This window comes from Corythoichthys intestinalis, chromosome 6 (assembly GCF_030265065.1).
Source record: "Corythoichthys intestinalis isolate RoL2023-P3 chromosome 6, ASM3026506v1, whole genome shotgun sequence".
Lineage (NCBI taxonomy): Eukaryota > Metazoa > Chordata > Actinopteri > Syngnathiformes > Syngnathidae > Corythoichthys > Corythoichthys intestinalis.
In genome coordinates this window covers 58,251,693-58,266,722 of record NC_080400.1, presented here as the reverse complement: position 1 = coordinate 58,266,722, position 15,030 = coordinate 58,251,693, and the positions used below count along the sequence as shown (strand labels likewise).

General features: G+C 39.8%; 1 protein-coding gene across 6 annotated transcripts in view; it reads right to left on the bottom strand.

Moving 5' to 3' along the window:
- LOC130917465 (kinase suppressor of Ras 1-like) overlaps window positions 1–15,030 on the bottom strand; it is a 76,715-nt gene that overhangs the window by 44,325 nt on the left and 17,360 nt on the right. For 3 of the 6 annotated variants that reach the window (XM_057838907.1, XM_057838908.1, XM_057838906.1), the window contains 2 exons: window positions 3,740–3,887; window positions 13–343 (listed from right to left, as the gene is read on the bottom strand). In XM_057838907.1, coding sequence (XP_057694890.1) covers window positions 13–343; window positions 3,740–3,848 — 440 coding nt within the window. In that variant the 5' untranslated portion in view covers window positions 3,849–3,887. Of the gene's footprint in view, window positions 1–12; window positions 344–3,739; window positions 3,888–11,207; window positions 11,358–15,030 lie in introns of those variants that run through there. The other 3 variants (XM_057838905.1, XM_057838903.1, XM_057838904.1) reach the window with 3 other exon arrangements.

Here is a 15,030-nt window from a genome sequence, read left to right as displayed (position 1 = left end):
ACTTCAACTCACTTGTGGTTTGCTGGCTCCTCAGTGTGGTTGACAGGTTGAGAGTCATGACTCTTGCTTCTTGACATCGGCAGGAGCTGCAGCAGTTTGCGGGAAGGCGATGGAAGCGTATGGGCCGTTTTGGCTGTTTGTAACTTAGAAGCACGGATTCTAGAGGGAGTGTTGGGCTCCGAGAAGGCGGGAGACATTTCCTCAGGAGGGATGTAAGGTGGGCTTTCACCTGAGCACGGAACCACGGATATGGAGATGGAACGGCCATGGCCAACTGTGGGCTTAGTCACGGCAGGTTGGCTGGCAGCGCGCTGATGTTGGAGATTATTTCTCACAGCTTCACCTAATCAAATCGTCAGATAAAAGACAGGATGGCAATGGAAATAATGTGCCTAAATTATGCATTTGCATTTCCAAGATGTCTCAGACATGCGCATTTGGATTCCTGCCCACAGACTTAAATAGAGAACGCGTAACTCCCAAATAATCCAAATATAGGCTTCCCAGAGGAAAACATGGCGGCTGTCCTGACGCATGCCCAGTTGTTCTTTACAATCGATCGGTGACGACACCAACGGTTTGTCCAGTTCTTTTTTTTACAGTTGATGGATGGGGTTCACTATCTGACTTTATATATTTGAGCACCCAAACGTGCTGCAGCAGCCGTTTTGACAACATACAGTGGTAGGAAAAGTATCTGATCCTTTTGGAATTTTTCAAATTTCTGCATAAAATCACCATCAAATGTGACCTGATCTTTGTCAAAGTTACACAGATGAAAAACCAGTGTCTGCTTTAACTAAAACCACTCATAAATTCATAGGTTTTCATATTTTAATGAGGATAGTATGCAAACAATGACAGAAGGAGGAAAAATAAGTCAGTGAACCATGACATTTAATATTTTGTGGCCCCCCCCTTACGCAGCAATAACTTCAACCAGACGCTTCGTGTAGCTGCAGATGAGTCTGGCACATCAGTCAGAACTAATCTTGGCCCATTCTTCTCAACGAAACTGCTGTAGTTCAGTCAGATTCCTGGGGTGTCTGGCATGAATCGCCGTCCTTAGGTCATGCCACAGCATCTCAATGGAGTTGAAGTCTGGACTTTGACTTGGCCACTCCAGAACACGTATTTTGTTCTTCTGAAACTATTCTATAATGGATTTACTTCTGTGTTTTGGATCATTGTCTTGTTGCAGCATCTATCCTCTTTTTAGCTATAACTGTCTGACAGACAGCCTCAGGTTTTCCTGCAAAACATCCTGATAAACCTTTGGATTCAGTCAATGATGGCAAGTTGTCCAGGCCCTGAGGCAGCCAAACAGCCCCAAATCATCTTGCTCCCTCCACCATGCTTCACGGTGGGGATAAGGTTGGTTGGTAAGCTGTTCCCATTTTTCCTCCATACATGATGATTGTGTGTTACTCCCAAAAAATTCAACTTTGGTTTCATCTGTCCACAAAATATTTTGCTGAAACGTCTGTGAAGTGTCCAAGTGCCTTTTTGCGAACATTAAACGAGCAACAATGTTTTTTTAGACAGCAGTGGCTTCCTCTCTAGAGTCCTCCCGTGAACACCATTCTTGGCCATAGTTTTACATATAGTTGATGTGTGCACAGAGATATTGGACTGTGCCAGTGATTGCTGTAAGTCTTTAGCAGACACTCTAGGGTTATTTTTTACCTCTCTGAGTATTCTGCGCTGAACTCTTGGTGTCATCTTTGGTGGACAGCCACTCCTCTGGAGAGAAGCAACACTGCCAAACTCTTTCCATTTGTAAACAACTTCTCTGACTCGATTGATGAACATCCAGACTTTTAGAGATTGTTTTTTATCCTTTCCCAGATTTATACAAATCAACAATCCTTGATCGCAGGACTTCAGACAGCTCTTTTGACCGAGCCATGATCCACATCAGACAATGCTTCTCATTAAAACAATTATTACCAGGTGTATTTTTTATAGCGGGTAGGGCAGCGTTAAACCACTCATCAGTGATTCAACACACACCTGACTGAAATTGTTTGATAAAAATTGGTTTCAATTGCTCTTTAAGTCTCTTTCGGCAGAGGGTTCACTTACTTATTTTTTGCCTTCTGTCATTGTTTGCATGCTATCCTCATTAAAGTATGAAAACCTATAAATGTTTGGATGGTTTTAGTTAAAGCAGACAGTTTTTTCATCTTTGTGATTTTGACAAAGCTCAGATCACATTTGATGATGATTTTATGCAGAAATCGAAGAAATTCCAAAAGTTCACATACTTTTTCATACCACTGTATTTTAGCTAAGGTAGATTTCCTTTCTGGTGTGTTGTCAAAGAACTTTTTCATCAGTGGCTTAAGGTCCATTTTAGCTGGGGATGCAGTAATATCTTCCGCTTGGGCTAGTGATTCACCAGAATCATCTCCACGGTCTAAATCTGCAGCAAATTTTTCCTAACTGCGCACTATTATAGAACTATCATCATAATCATCTTCATTTTCGACATCGAATTGCGTTTTAGAAAATTTCAGTTTTTGTCAAGAAAAAAATCTCAAATTCATTTTTGCACCATGCTAACAGGTACCGTATTTTTCGGACTATATGTCGCACCTGACTATAAGTCGCACCAGCCGTAAAATGCCCAGCGAAAAGTAAAAAAAAAAACATATCAGTCACACCGGAGTATAAGTTGCATTTTTGGGGGACATTTACTTGATAAAATCCAACACATTGAAAAGATATGTCATAATTTAAAATAAAAATACAATAGAGATCAATTAACAAGCCGAATAAGTAAAGTGTACAGTATGATAATGTTACATGATGGATGAACAACGAAATGCGAATGTGGCTGGTATGTCAACATAACACAGCTATTAAGAGTTATTCAGATAATGAAAGCATAAAGAACAGGCTAACAAGTTTACCAAACCATCAGTGTCACTCCAAAACACCGAAATAACATGTGAAATAATATAATAATGTGTTAATAATTTCACACATAAGTCTCTCCAGAGTATAGGTCGCACCCCCAGATAAACTACGAAAAAAAAAACTGCGACTTGTAGTCCGAAAAATACGGTAACTTTCCGTTTCAATAGCACCTTATTCAATGTGACCCGGTAGCAATCCAGGTGTCAGGTGGTCACCATGTTATTAACAAAAAAAAAAAAAAAAAACTTTTTCAACATATATGCGTCTCCAAAGTTAAACATGCTATTGTTTCAATATGTTTTATTTATTCATTTTTAACAAGAAAAAAAGAATGTACCAACACGCTTTTTTTCCTCCTCAACACCATGGGGTGCTGCAGCACCCCAGCTCCTGCGCCACTGGTTGCGAACTACTATTGAAAGTCAAAATAATCTACCCATATTAAGAAATATATTGAGAATTCTTACAACCTAAGTTGATGCATGGTGTACATACAACATAATTTACTAACGGTATGTACATTTTTTGACCTCCCCAACCCATAAACCTTTTTTTTTTAAATGCAGTAATCTACCCACACTAGCGTTGCTATCGACATAATGAGCACCACTGATGTAAATCTTGGAATGGAAAAGGCCGAGCTGTAAATCGACTTTGCTGGGGATTACAAAGATACAAAATCATATGAATCTATCTATGAATATGGATACGTGTATTTTATGGTCACTACACATTTCTAAATCGATGCAAACAGTATCGATTTAGCCCCTGAATCAGAACGAACTAAAGGACCGGTCTGAAAGCACCTTTAGTTTACCTGTTTCCGTAGGACTCTTTAGACAGGAGAGAGCAGTAGTGAGTCGTGAACGATCTTCAGAGTTGATGCCCAGGCGCTTCATTGTGTCCTGCACATCAGAGCTGGGCATCTGCAGAACATTGCCTACTAGGATTTTCTCCCCTGCAGCCTGTGAGACACATACGATATAGGAAAGTCAGGTGGGTAATAATGTGTTACATTTACATGAGTAACTTTGAGAAAAATGTACTTTTAAAAGTAGTTTCACCATGCCATACTTTTTACTAGAGTAGATTTGTGAAGGAGAAACGCTCTCTTACACCACTACTTTGGGCAACATTTTTCCTCTTTATTCTACTTATTAGTTGTTGTTTTTTTGCCAGAGACGCCCACAGTGGTTCCACCAGTTTCACCAATGAGATGTCGCAACAATAATCACATGACTGCACTATACCAATCAGATGTAACAATACAGTCACGTGACCACGCACAAGTTTGCAAGTCGGAAGTCCTTTCATCACGTCGGCCTGTTCAATAACGTGGCGTCTTTAAAGCACCGTTGAAATTTTTTTTAAAAAATACTGTACTTGACATGCACTGCCTTTAACATTACTCAAAAGTGCAGATTCCAACCTGTGTGCCATTTTTTATTTGAAAACTGGAGATATGATCGTTTTAATTTGATGGTAGGTTTTTTTCCCCACTCGAGGGCACTCATGCCCTTTGGAAAGGTGAGGTTTCATTTGTACTTGACATGCACTGCCTTTAACATTACTCAAAAGTGCAGATTCCAACCTGTGTGCCATTTTGTATTTGAAAACTGGAGATATGATCGTTTTAATTTGATGGTAGGTTTTTTTCCCCACTCGAGGGCACTCATGCCCTTTGGAAAGGTGAGGTTTCATTTTTGTAGGAATCTTGTTTATTTTTCTGGCCTAAAAATGTCATGTAATAGGTTAAGTACGGTATAATGCTAACAGTTCACATACATGACACCCTGAGAAAAAAATATACCAATTAAGAAAAAAAGACATGGTACGTAGTTACTCAGAATTCTTTTCACCGAATTCCTTTACTTACTACTACATTTTTTGGATGACTACTTGAGTAATTTTATTTTTAAGTAACACTACTCTTACCCAAGCAAAGTTTATGCCTTCTTAGCAGCATTCAGAAAAGGCCCCCAGTGTGACATGTTTATGCAATTAGTTTGTTTTTTTAGCAGAATTGTATTCATTTATCTTTATTATTATTATTATTATCATTATTATTATTTTATTTCATTATTTATTTCAAGTGGCTATCTTCTATCTGGGAAATCTTTGGAGTTTAAATCTAATGTTAATTTTCATCATAGATTGTCTTTTATGTTGTTAGATCTAGTGTGCCTCCATCAGAGGTGAGTAAATGAAGCCAATAGCATACCGCACGAATGCTATTTTTAGACCGTGACGTCGCCATCGTAACCCGGAAGTGGGTCAACATGGACACGCCATCGCATACAATCCATGTTATTATGGTTGTTTTCTCCAGTAATCTTTCAAAAAAGAACATGTAAACACAGCTGCTATGGAACTTGTAGAAACGACTCTAGACATCACGACATATGAAGGACGTTTTCTTCATACATTTCCCGAAGCCAAAAACTCAGAGGAAAAAATGTGAAGAATGGATCAATTTGCACGGACGTCCAAAATACCAGTTTAACACCAGCAAGGTGAAGCCATTCACATTTCATATCCAGTAGTAGGGCTATCACTCTTGCTGGTAACTTATCTGGTTACCTAGAAAGCCTTTGAATGGGGAAAAAATATCTTGACAGAAAGAGATTTTTCATCTTTCATCATTTTTTTTATCTGGGCCAGTGGGAATTGGCATCTAAAGTGCCTATGACAGCAAAAAGTATGTTTATTTCATATTTCACGCAATATTTTATGCTCCTGAATGAAATGGACCGCTCAGATGTGTGTGGAAGAGATCGATTTTTATATTCAGTTTTTTGAATCACCGCCCCATGAAAATGAGTGTCTTCCTGGATTGAGGAAGAATGCGAATGTGACATCACCGGGGTGAGCATCTCACAATACAGCATTGCATTATAGCATGCAGATGGACTGCAGATTCAGCAGATTTTGCGGATTAATTTGTTTATTTTTCGCATCACGCCAGCCAAATGTGCTGCTGTTTTTTGTTGCTGCACCTGGCGAGGCGTGTGAGCCTTTGTGGGTTTCAAACAGTTCCTGTTCACCGCGGAGATTGGCCAAAACAACTCCGACAACTGTGGGACCATTGGACTTATGAGGAAGTGAAATAACTACGTGTTTTGTGTTATGTTAAATACTGGGATCATGGCACACGTTTTAATAAGGAGGTGGCTTGCATTTTGTGGCTGACAGTGCTCCTTGTCCACCGAGAAGGCCACTTGGCTGACGACCGGTGGCTTGTCGCACATCCCCCTCGGTCCTCTTCGCGTGCATGCCGAGAACATGCTTTACTCGGCTTATGCTCGTACAGCCCTCCTCTTGCGGTTCTCCATATCGTCCAGACTTCCAGCCCCCTCTACCTTCTTCGTGTGCCTGGCAATACACCACTATTTTCGGGTTGGGTTCGGGCAGCCACGCGCTCCTCCGACATCGGTCGGTTTATCCGGCAGTCATTCTCCCGCTTCTTCCCTGGCAATGCGCACTCCTTCCCGCAGCAGGGGAACGACGAGCCGAAACTTGATCGCCGCCGGAGGCTGGCCGATCAGTGAAGGCTGACACGAGTTGGGGTAGTTTTGTGCCATTTTTCGTTTTCAAAAGGCGAAAAAAATTGGAACAGCCGCTCGGCGATCATTCTCCAGCTGCTTCCCCAGCAACAAGCACTCCTGCCCACAGCAGGGAAACGACAAGCTGTAACTTGCTCGCCGCCGGGGGGTTGGCCGATCGGTGAAGATAATCAACCCCGCCACCATGTGTACATATCCAGGGTAGATTTGTGTGAATTTTGTGTTTTCGAAAGGCGAGAATAAGACTTGGAAACACTGTTCGGTTCGGGTTAGCATGTCGGCTAGCTGTCACGCCTCCTGTTTTGTTTACGCTCTACCCTCCGTCTCCGAAGCCGGGGCAGGGAAATGATAAAAGCCGGACTAACTCCGGTGGCATAAAATACCATTCGCGAGGTGCAAGAAGTCGACAGTTTTGACCATTATGCAGTCATTTTGTCCTGTTGTACTGAATAAATGCATTTTTAATATTTCGTATTCAATTTAGCACCAGACTATTATTTGTCATGACCATAACATTTATTTAACAATTGGGGAAAAATACTCAGATAAGAAGAATATCCTGTAAAAATATTGGAGTAGAGAGATTTAAACAATCATTACATTTTGCTGCTATCTTTGTCGCATTTTCATCATTCTGAACCTTCCCCCTCAATGGGCTGAATTCTAAATCAGATGAAATTGTGACCCTGCCGACCTCATCCTCCAGCTGGGGACGCTAAAGCGCTATAATGACAGGCAGGGCTAAACGACAGATTAAATGACTCATTTCTCATTATCTCTCAAAATATGATTCTAATTCACATAATAATGCTATTTAAGAGTTTTTTTAATGCTGTCACAGGCACATTAATTGTTTATTGTTGGGTTCACTTACTGTATTTACCTATTGTATTATTATTTTCTGTTCAAGGTGTGTAGAAAACATTTCATTGATGGCAGACCAACTAAAGGGCACCACATACCCAGTATTTCACCTGGGATATAAACATCATTTTGTAAATTGTATTATTTTTCCTGGCATATTCCTATCTCGCGCAGTGAGGGAAGGAACATTATGAGCTGGGCAAGAAGCAAGAAAGGCCATTTAAAAAAGAATGTCATATTGTTTTCTTCTGTCTCTTTTGACAGGGGATAGAGACATCTGTCCGTGCTCCGCCCAAACAAAGATGTCTCACAACCCCACACAGTCACCGCCTCGAAGGTTAACAGTTGTGCTGCCTAATCTAATGCAGAAGAGGATCTCAACAACCTGGAACATATTCATCTGCAGAAGTGCGATGCCAGCATCTAGTGGCCAGATCTCACAGACCACAACTGTTTGCCTCCAGACGTGAAATTATACAAATGTGTCAAATGTCACAATTCATGTGGCGAGAGCTATTAGGAGATTAAAGGTTTTTTATTTTGAGTAAATAATCTCTGGTAGGTTATAACATGTTGATGAGACCATAGATATTTATGCAGAGTTTCGTAATTTGCAACCTCAGTTAATCCGGGAGGAAACTGAAGGAGACAAATCGGGAATGGAAATTCATGAGCAAGAAGGTGCTGCACATTTGTGGGATATGACAGAGGAGATTTGAGTTCAAACATAAAATGAAAAAATGACTTTTTTCCAATGACATGTAATAAATGATTCAACAGTGAACAGCATCAAATAAAATAACACTTTAACCTGATTTTTTTTTTTTTTTTTTTAATTCATGCTCATTAAAGTGCAGACTGGTACTTCACTTGAGTCCATTCACTGTCATGACTCCATATAATATTCTGGTTCCAGTTGCTGGTAGCAGGTGGTCAAAGTAAACCCTCTTCAGATGGCAGATGTGGTCTTCAGTCCACTTCTGATTGTATGGCACATCTATGATAACCTATTCATTTGGGCTCCATACAAGGAATTTACAATCTGTTTTGTTTGCACATTGCATTGCAATTAGGATTTCATAATAGGAGCCTAATCCAGATGCTGGTTCTTTAAGGGTGCACTTTCCATTGACATACTTTACTTCACATCATATTTGTTTAATTCAATCATTTTCTGCAGACTGCCGTCATGTGCTTCAAGTTTCTTTGCAGAAATCAAGCCTCTGCATTGATTGATGCTGGGCTGCTACTAAGGTCTGTCAACACTCCAGCAATGGCGGCCACCGCTAGAGGGCGACATCCACAAATCTCTACTTGGATTAGTCACTTGTTTGTATTTTTTGTTGATGAGATGTTACTACTTAGCATGGAGCGCTTAGCTAGTTAGCAATCATGCTAATTAGTGTTATTAGTGAAAATTGGATTGTATTTTATGAACGACTGTTTGACAAAGAATCCCGATTCATTACAGTCTGACTCCTTCTTTATTCGATTGTGTTGTTTAGTGTGTTTAAAGAAAATAAATGAGTCATTGACATAATTTACATCAGCGCTTTGCCCACAAGAAAAAAAAGTCAATCAGCAGCACTTTTTTTATTTGAATGAACAGGACTTTGTCTGATTTGTGTACTGAGAAGTTCTTTATATATTTTATAAACAGAATCTTTATCAAAAAGTTTAAAGAGTTTCATGTACTTAGAACAGTTCAGTTGTAGACTAAAGTACGGTTAAGTCAGGAAGCAGTAATAAAATATTAATTTTGAAGGAAAAAGTCTTCCACTTGTCTTCATTGTTACTTACTAGATGCCATAGACTTCGTAATGATACTGACAGGTCAGGTTCGACCTTCAATGTATAACCAGTGTGTCTGTGCCACACCGACCACATTCTGATCCCACCTCGCTCAGGTCAAGACTCAAACCCACGCCGCGTGACGCGTCCACTCAGCAGGAGGAAACACTAACCGCTAGGCCATGAGCTCAAACTGACGGCCTGGCCGCCAGCGCACCAATATGAAGGCATCGGAGGGAAGGTTTTTCCACGCACCGCTCACACGCGCAGACCTGCGTGCAAGTGCGCCACTATTTCAAGTAGGGGGGCATCCCACAATCCGCTTCAGTTATTCTCAGTTGGTTGCAGCGACACATGCAGCGATCCAACGTTGGATTTAGGTTTAAAAAGTACAAAAGCTGGACCGCGTACAAACAGGAAGGATTGTCTTAGGAGTGATTTGTTCGAGGATTCAAGGTAATTATTATATTTTTTGTTTTTTCACATGAATTTTCAACATAAAAAGCCCTTTTTGTTGGAAGGCTGCCGCCACATTGTCTAGCATTGTACTTCGACATATTTACGTAAAATAAATGTTAACTGCCCGTTTTTTTGCTCTTTTAACAAAGAATCGAGACTGTTTTGCGTCCATATCTATAAAGAATTTAGGCATTAAGCATTTATTCACATACATTTTCACCGGAAAATCTCTGCTTACGTAAACATTTTGATTCGATTTAAGCATTCATTCACTAGAATTTTCTTTCTTTTTTTTTTTTTTTTAACACATTTAATTATGTTTTATTTTCTCTTGTCTTTTACAGCTGAAACAAGAAAAAAAAAACGTCATTTTTTTTTTTTTTTTTTTTTTTTTTTTCATTTCACAAGAATTTTCAACGAAAAAAGCTCTTTGTCTGTGATTCCACTTGGTCAGCTTTGACGGCCACGCCAACAATGCCCCCTATTAATCGGCCCCGCGCCCCCTGACGGGAAGTCAATATCATTATGAAGTCTATGAACATGCCTAAAACAAGTTGAATTGTGAAGTTAATTGGAAAAAAAGGCACTTTTATCCAATTAATCGTTTAATTAATAGTCCGATTAATCGATTATTAAAATTAAAAAAAATAAAATAAAATAAAAAACATTAGTTGCAGCCCTATTCCAATAAAGCATTTTTTCATGTTCTGTATACATTTAACACAGAAAAGGAGAAACAGACTTTGCACTACACACTGCAAAGCGATGGCTGATACATACCAACACTTGGGCAGTGCCTGGGCATGCCTTAGTTGCTTGTTGATACTGTAACCCTTACTTTTAGTTCTCACTCTTTGAAGCTGAGCGTGGCGGGTTACAGGTAACTTTAGTATTAAATTATTCCTGCCATTTTCCCTGCTGTAAAATACCCAACACAGCAGGAGACTCCAAGTTTTATTTCTCTCCTCACTCAGCTAATGTTGGTCAGTCTCCCCCACACCCCCTTTCTTGCTTAGTGTTCACCAAAACGTGAAATTTGACATAGAAATTGAAATGAGGGCAAATGAAAACAACAAATATAAAGAAAAGCATTACTGGCTAGTAAATCACGTTACAATTCAGCTAACAAAGCCACAGCAGAACGTAAAGTAAAATGACAATAGTATATAACACACCAAGAGAGAGTGGAAAAACAAACACCCTCTAACATAATGACATCATTTCATCATGATTATCATTATTTCTGTGTCACTCTCAAGATCACATGAATAAAAATAGACTTCCAGGTAAACAGAACAGGGAAGCTGACAGACTAGATGGGAGGGGTAGAGTCCACGGTTACAGACACGTGGTTTTTAACTCTATATGCCTCAGCCAAATGAGATATTAGCATTCCATTTGGAGTATTGTATCTGCTAAAACATGGGCACACAAGACCCTTGTCGCAAAAACGACCATATTTTCCCATAGAAGTATAGAACTACTAGTACAGTATTTCCAAAAGGAAAACAAGGAGGGGTGAAAGGAAGGACACAACTGTATTTCTTTCTTTGACCCCCACACCACAAGTTAAATTCAATACTGATTCTTGCATTTGAATTACGTTACCATTTCAACAGGATGAAAAACCCGTCAGAGAGCCTGCTCTCATAATCCAGGAGTTATTCCAAAGTAATCCCTGGGTGCAGCCAGCTGCACAGAAACCCTTTGACACAACCAGCCTTCACAGCACTGTTATCGCACTCCCTGTCTTCCTATTCCCTCCTTCCTACCAATCTCCTCCCCTGTTTGCTCATTACCTTCCTCCCTCCCTCATTCACTCCTTTGGCATGTCTGTAAAGCCATTCAGTAGTCTTCCTCCCATGCCAAAATAAAATGTAAACGCCTGATGAAGATCTTTGTCATTTGGTGGAATGCAAACGCGTTATACTTAGTTGGGTAACTTTTCGGAAAAAGTGTACAGTGAAGAAAATAAGTATTTGAAAAAGCTGCTACTTTGCAAGTTCTCCTACTTAGAAATCTTGGACGAGTCTGAAATTGTCATCGTACGTGCATGTCCACTGTGAGAGAGTCTAAAAAGAAAAATCCAGAAATCACAATGCATGATTTATTCGTGTGATACAGCTGCAAATAAGTATTTGAACACCTGTCTATCTGCTAGAATTTTGACCCTGAAATACCTATTAGACCACTTATTAAAAATCCAACTCCACTCCATGTATTATCCTGAATCAGGTGCACCCGTTTGAGGTCGATAGCTGCATAAAGACACCTGTCCACCCCATACAATCAGTAAGACTCAAACTTGTAACATGGCCAAGACCAAAGAGCTGTCCAAAGACAACAGAGACAAAATTGTACACCTCCGCAAGGTTGGAAAGGGCTACAGTGCAATTACCAAGTAGCTTGGTGAAAAAAGATGCACTGTTGGAAGAAGCTACACATGACGGTCAATCTCAGTCGGAGTGGAGCCCCATATAAGATATCACCTCGTGGGGTCTCAATGATCCTAAGAAAGGTGAGGAATCAGCTATGCCCATGCACAATATATCGCAATATGTGCATGCGCAATAATCCTATGTCAGGATGTGAAATTGCTTTTTTTCATATTTTTGAACACAGAAACTTTTGTTTTGCTCCATAAAAGCAGCAAGTGTGCAGAGACCTCCTGGATCCCTTTTACATATGGCGGAAAACACAGACAAGACTGAAAAAGCAGTTTCTGCTCTTGCACTCCTCTTTAAAATAAACTGCTGTATTTTAAGCCAAAAGAACTGTTGTATTTGACAGAACAATATGTCTATATGCTGACATTGCAGATTCATGGCGCATCAAGCCTCGAACTATTTTTGTCTGTTTTACCCTGGAAACCCCCATTTACAGTCATCGCGCAACCACTTTTGTTTCAACCAGCCATAAAACGAAGGTAATTAATTATATTCATTATCATTATTTATTATATAAATGTCTGTCATTTTTAGCTTAGAATCATTAATTGATGTCTAATATTTTGTTTAAAAAAAACAACTTTAAAAAAATTATTCACTCGCATATTTTAAACTTTTAAACAAATGACGTCACAAAGAAAAAAATGGTGTCTGTAAAAAAGTCACGGATATCTATCTCATAACTATCGCTTAATTGTATTTTTTTTGTTACCGTCTTATTTTCTCCGATATGTTAGATGATAAATAATCGATCCAAACAAAGAAAAATTGAGGGAAAAAAAAAAAAAAAACGTTTAAAAGGGTGAATATATGAAAAAGAAAATCTCGACCACTCTTTGATGTCTGCGATATCTGCATGTCGACCCTTGTTATATTACCATGTTTCACATATGAAATCCCCCCAAAATCATCCAGCTGTGGCCATTCACAGCTGTGACTTGACACTCAGTGATTCATGCTTGACGGAGTTTTTGGATCGAAACAAGGTACAGTAAGTAGTCGATAATATCTCATTAAAGTCATGGCGTCTTTAATTCTGGTTTTTCATGCTCTCACCTCCACATAGGGTTTAAAAAATTGTCTGTTTAAAAAAAATTGGGAGGGGGGGGGGGGGGGGATGCCCTCCTGTTCAAAATGTTTCTTTCCCCAGAAAATTGAGATTTTATGCTTTTCAATTATGTATCACACATGCATCAGACAATTTTGAAAGTTGGCCAAATTGGGGGTCTCAGAACGGAACTTCAATTCACCTGAGTGTTTTCCGCCATGTATCACTCTTCATAATTCACAAATGAAGCCCCTTAGCCTGGAGTAAACTGTATTATATGGCCCTGCACAATATATCGTTTGAACATCGCAATCGCAAAATGCACATGCGCAATAGTCCCATAGCAGGATGTGAGATTGTTTTGTTTTTTTGTTTGTGAGCTACTGAGGCGTCTCTGGCCAGATCAACGCTACAAACCTGTCAATCATTGTTAACTTTAAGTACCAAACACCAGCTGCACTGGTGACCAAGAAAAGCAGTTTGGTCGCACTGTTTAACAGGAGGGACGGTGATAGGCTGCGCGAGCATTAAGCAGAAAAACATAAAACCCGATTGTTGTCGCCCAATTCCGGTCTTCTGAAAAATGGCAGGATCGGCCCGATTTCCGATCACGTGATTGGATTGGGACCTCTCTAATGAATACACTGTGGTCATAGAGAGTCAACCAAAGTCTCCCCCAGCCGAGCTATTCAAGTCATCTGGTGAAAATTCTTCTAGTTTTAATATTGCAATATACAGTATATCGCAATGTATCGCAAACCCCCAAAAAGTCGCAATGTAAGTTTTTTTCCAATATTGTTCAGCCATAGAATCAGACCAGAACTACCTGACAGGAGTTAGTCAATGACATGAAAAGAGCTGGGACCACCATTTCCAAGGTTACTGTTGGTAATACACTAAGACATCATGCATGGCACGGCAGGTTTCCCTGCTTAAACCAGCACATGTCAAGGCCCGTCTAAGTTTGCCATTGACCATTTGGATGATGCAGAGGTGAAATGGGAGCAAGTTTTGTGGTCAGATGAGAGGAAAATAGAACTTTTTGGTCGTAATTCCTCTAACCGTGTTTGGAAGGAGAAGAATGATGAGTAAATTTGGTAATTTAGTAAATATGGTGGCAACTCTCTTTGATTGCAGTTGCCAGATCATCCTTGCAGGTCGGAGCCTTTCTGTGGACCATTTTTTCCATTTCCACCACAGGTTTTCAATAGGGTTGAGATCTGGGCTATTTGCAGGCCATGACATTGACTGGATAAGTCTTTCTCCAAGGAATGCTTTAACAGTTTTAGCGCTGTGGCATGATGCATTGTCATCTTGAATAATGACATACATATTTTCTATTGAAGGGATAAGAAAGCTGTCTAAAATTTCAATGTAAAGGTTTGCATTTATTGAAGATTTACCCAGTGCCTTACCCTGATATGCAGCCTCATATCATCAAGGACTGAGGGAATTTTTATTTTTTTCCTCAGGCAGTCATTTTTGTAAATCTCACTGGAACGGCACCAAACAAGAGTTCCAGCATCATCACCTTGTCAAATGCAGATTCTTGACTCATCACTGAAAATAACATTTATCCAGTCATTCACAGTCCATGATTGCCTCTCCTTAGCCCATTGCAGTCTTGTTATTTTCTGTTTAAGAGTCAATGATGGTTTCTTTTTAGCTTTCCAGTATGAAAATTCAATTTCCTTTAGGCGATTTTGCACAGTTCTGTCACATACCTTGACTCCAGCTTCCTCCCATTTCTTCTTCATTTGTCTTGTTCTACATCTCCTGTTTTCAAGACATATGGCCTTTAGTTGTTTGTCATGACGTTTGAATGTCTTCCTCGGTCTACCAGTACACTTAACTTTAACAACCTTGCCATGCTGTTTGTACTTGGTCCAGATTTTTGATACAGCTGACTGTGAACAGCCCACATCTTTGGCAACCA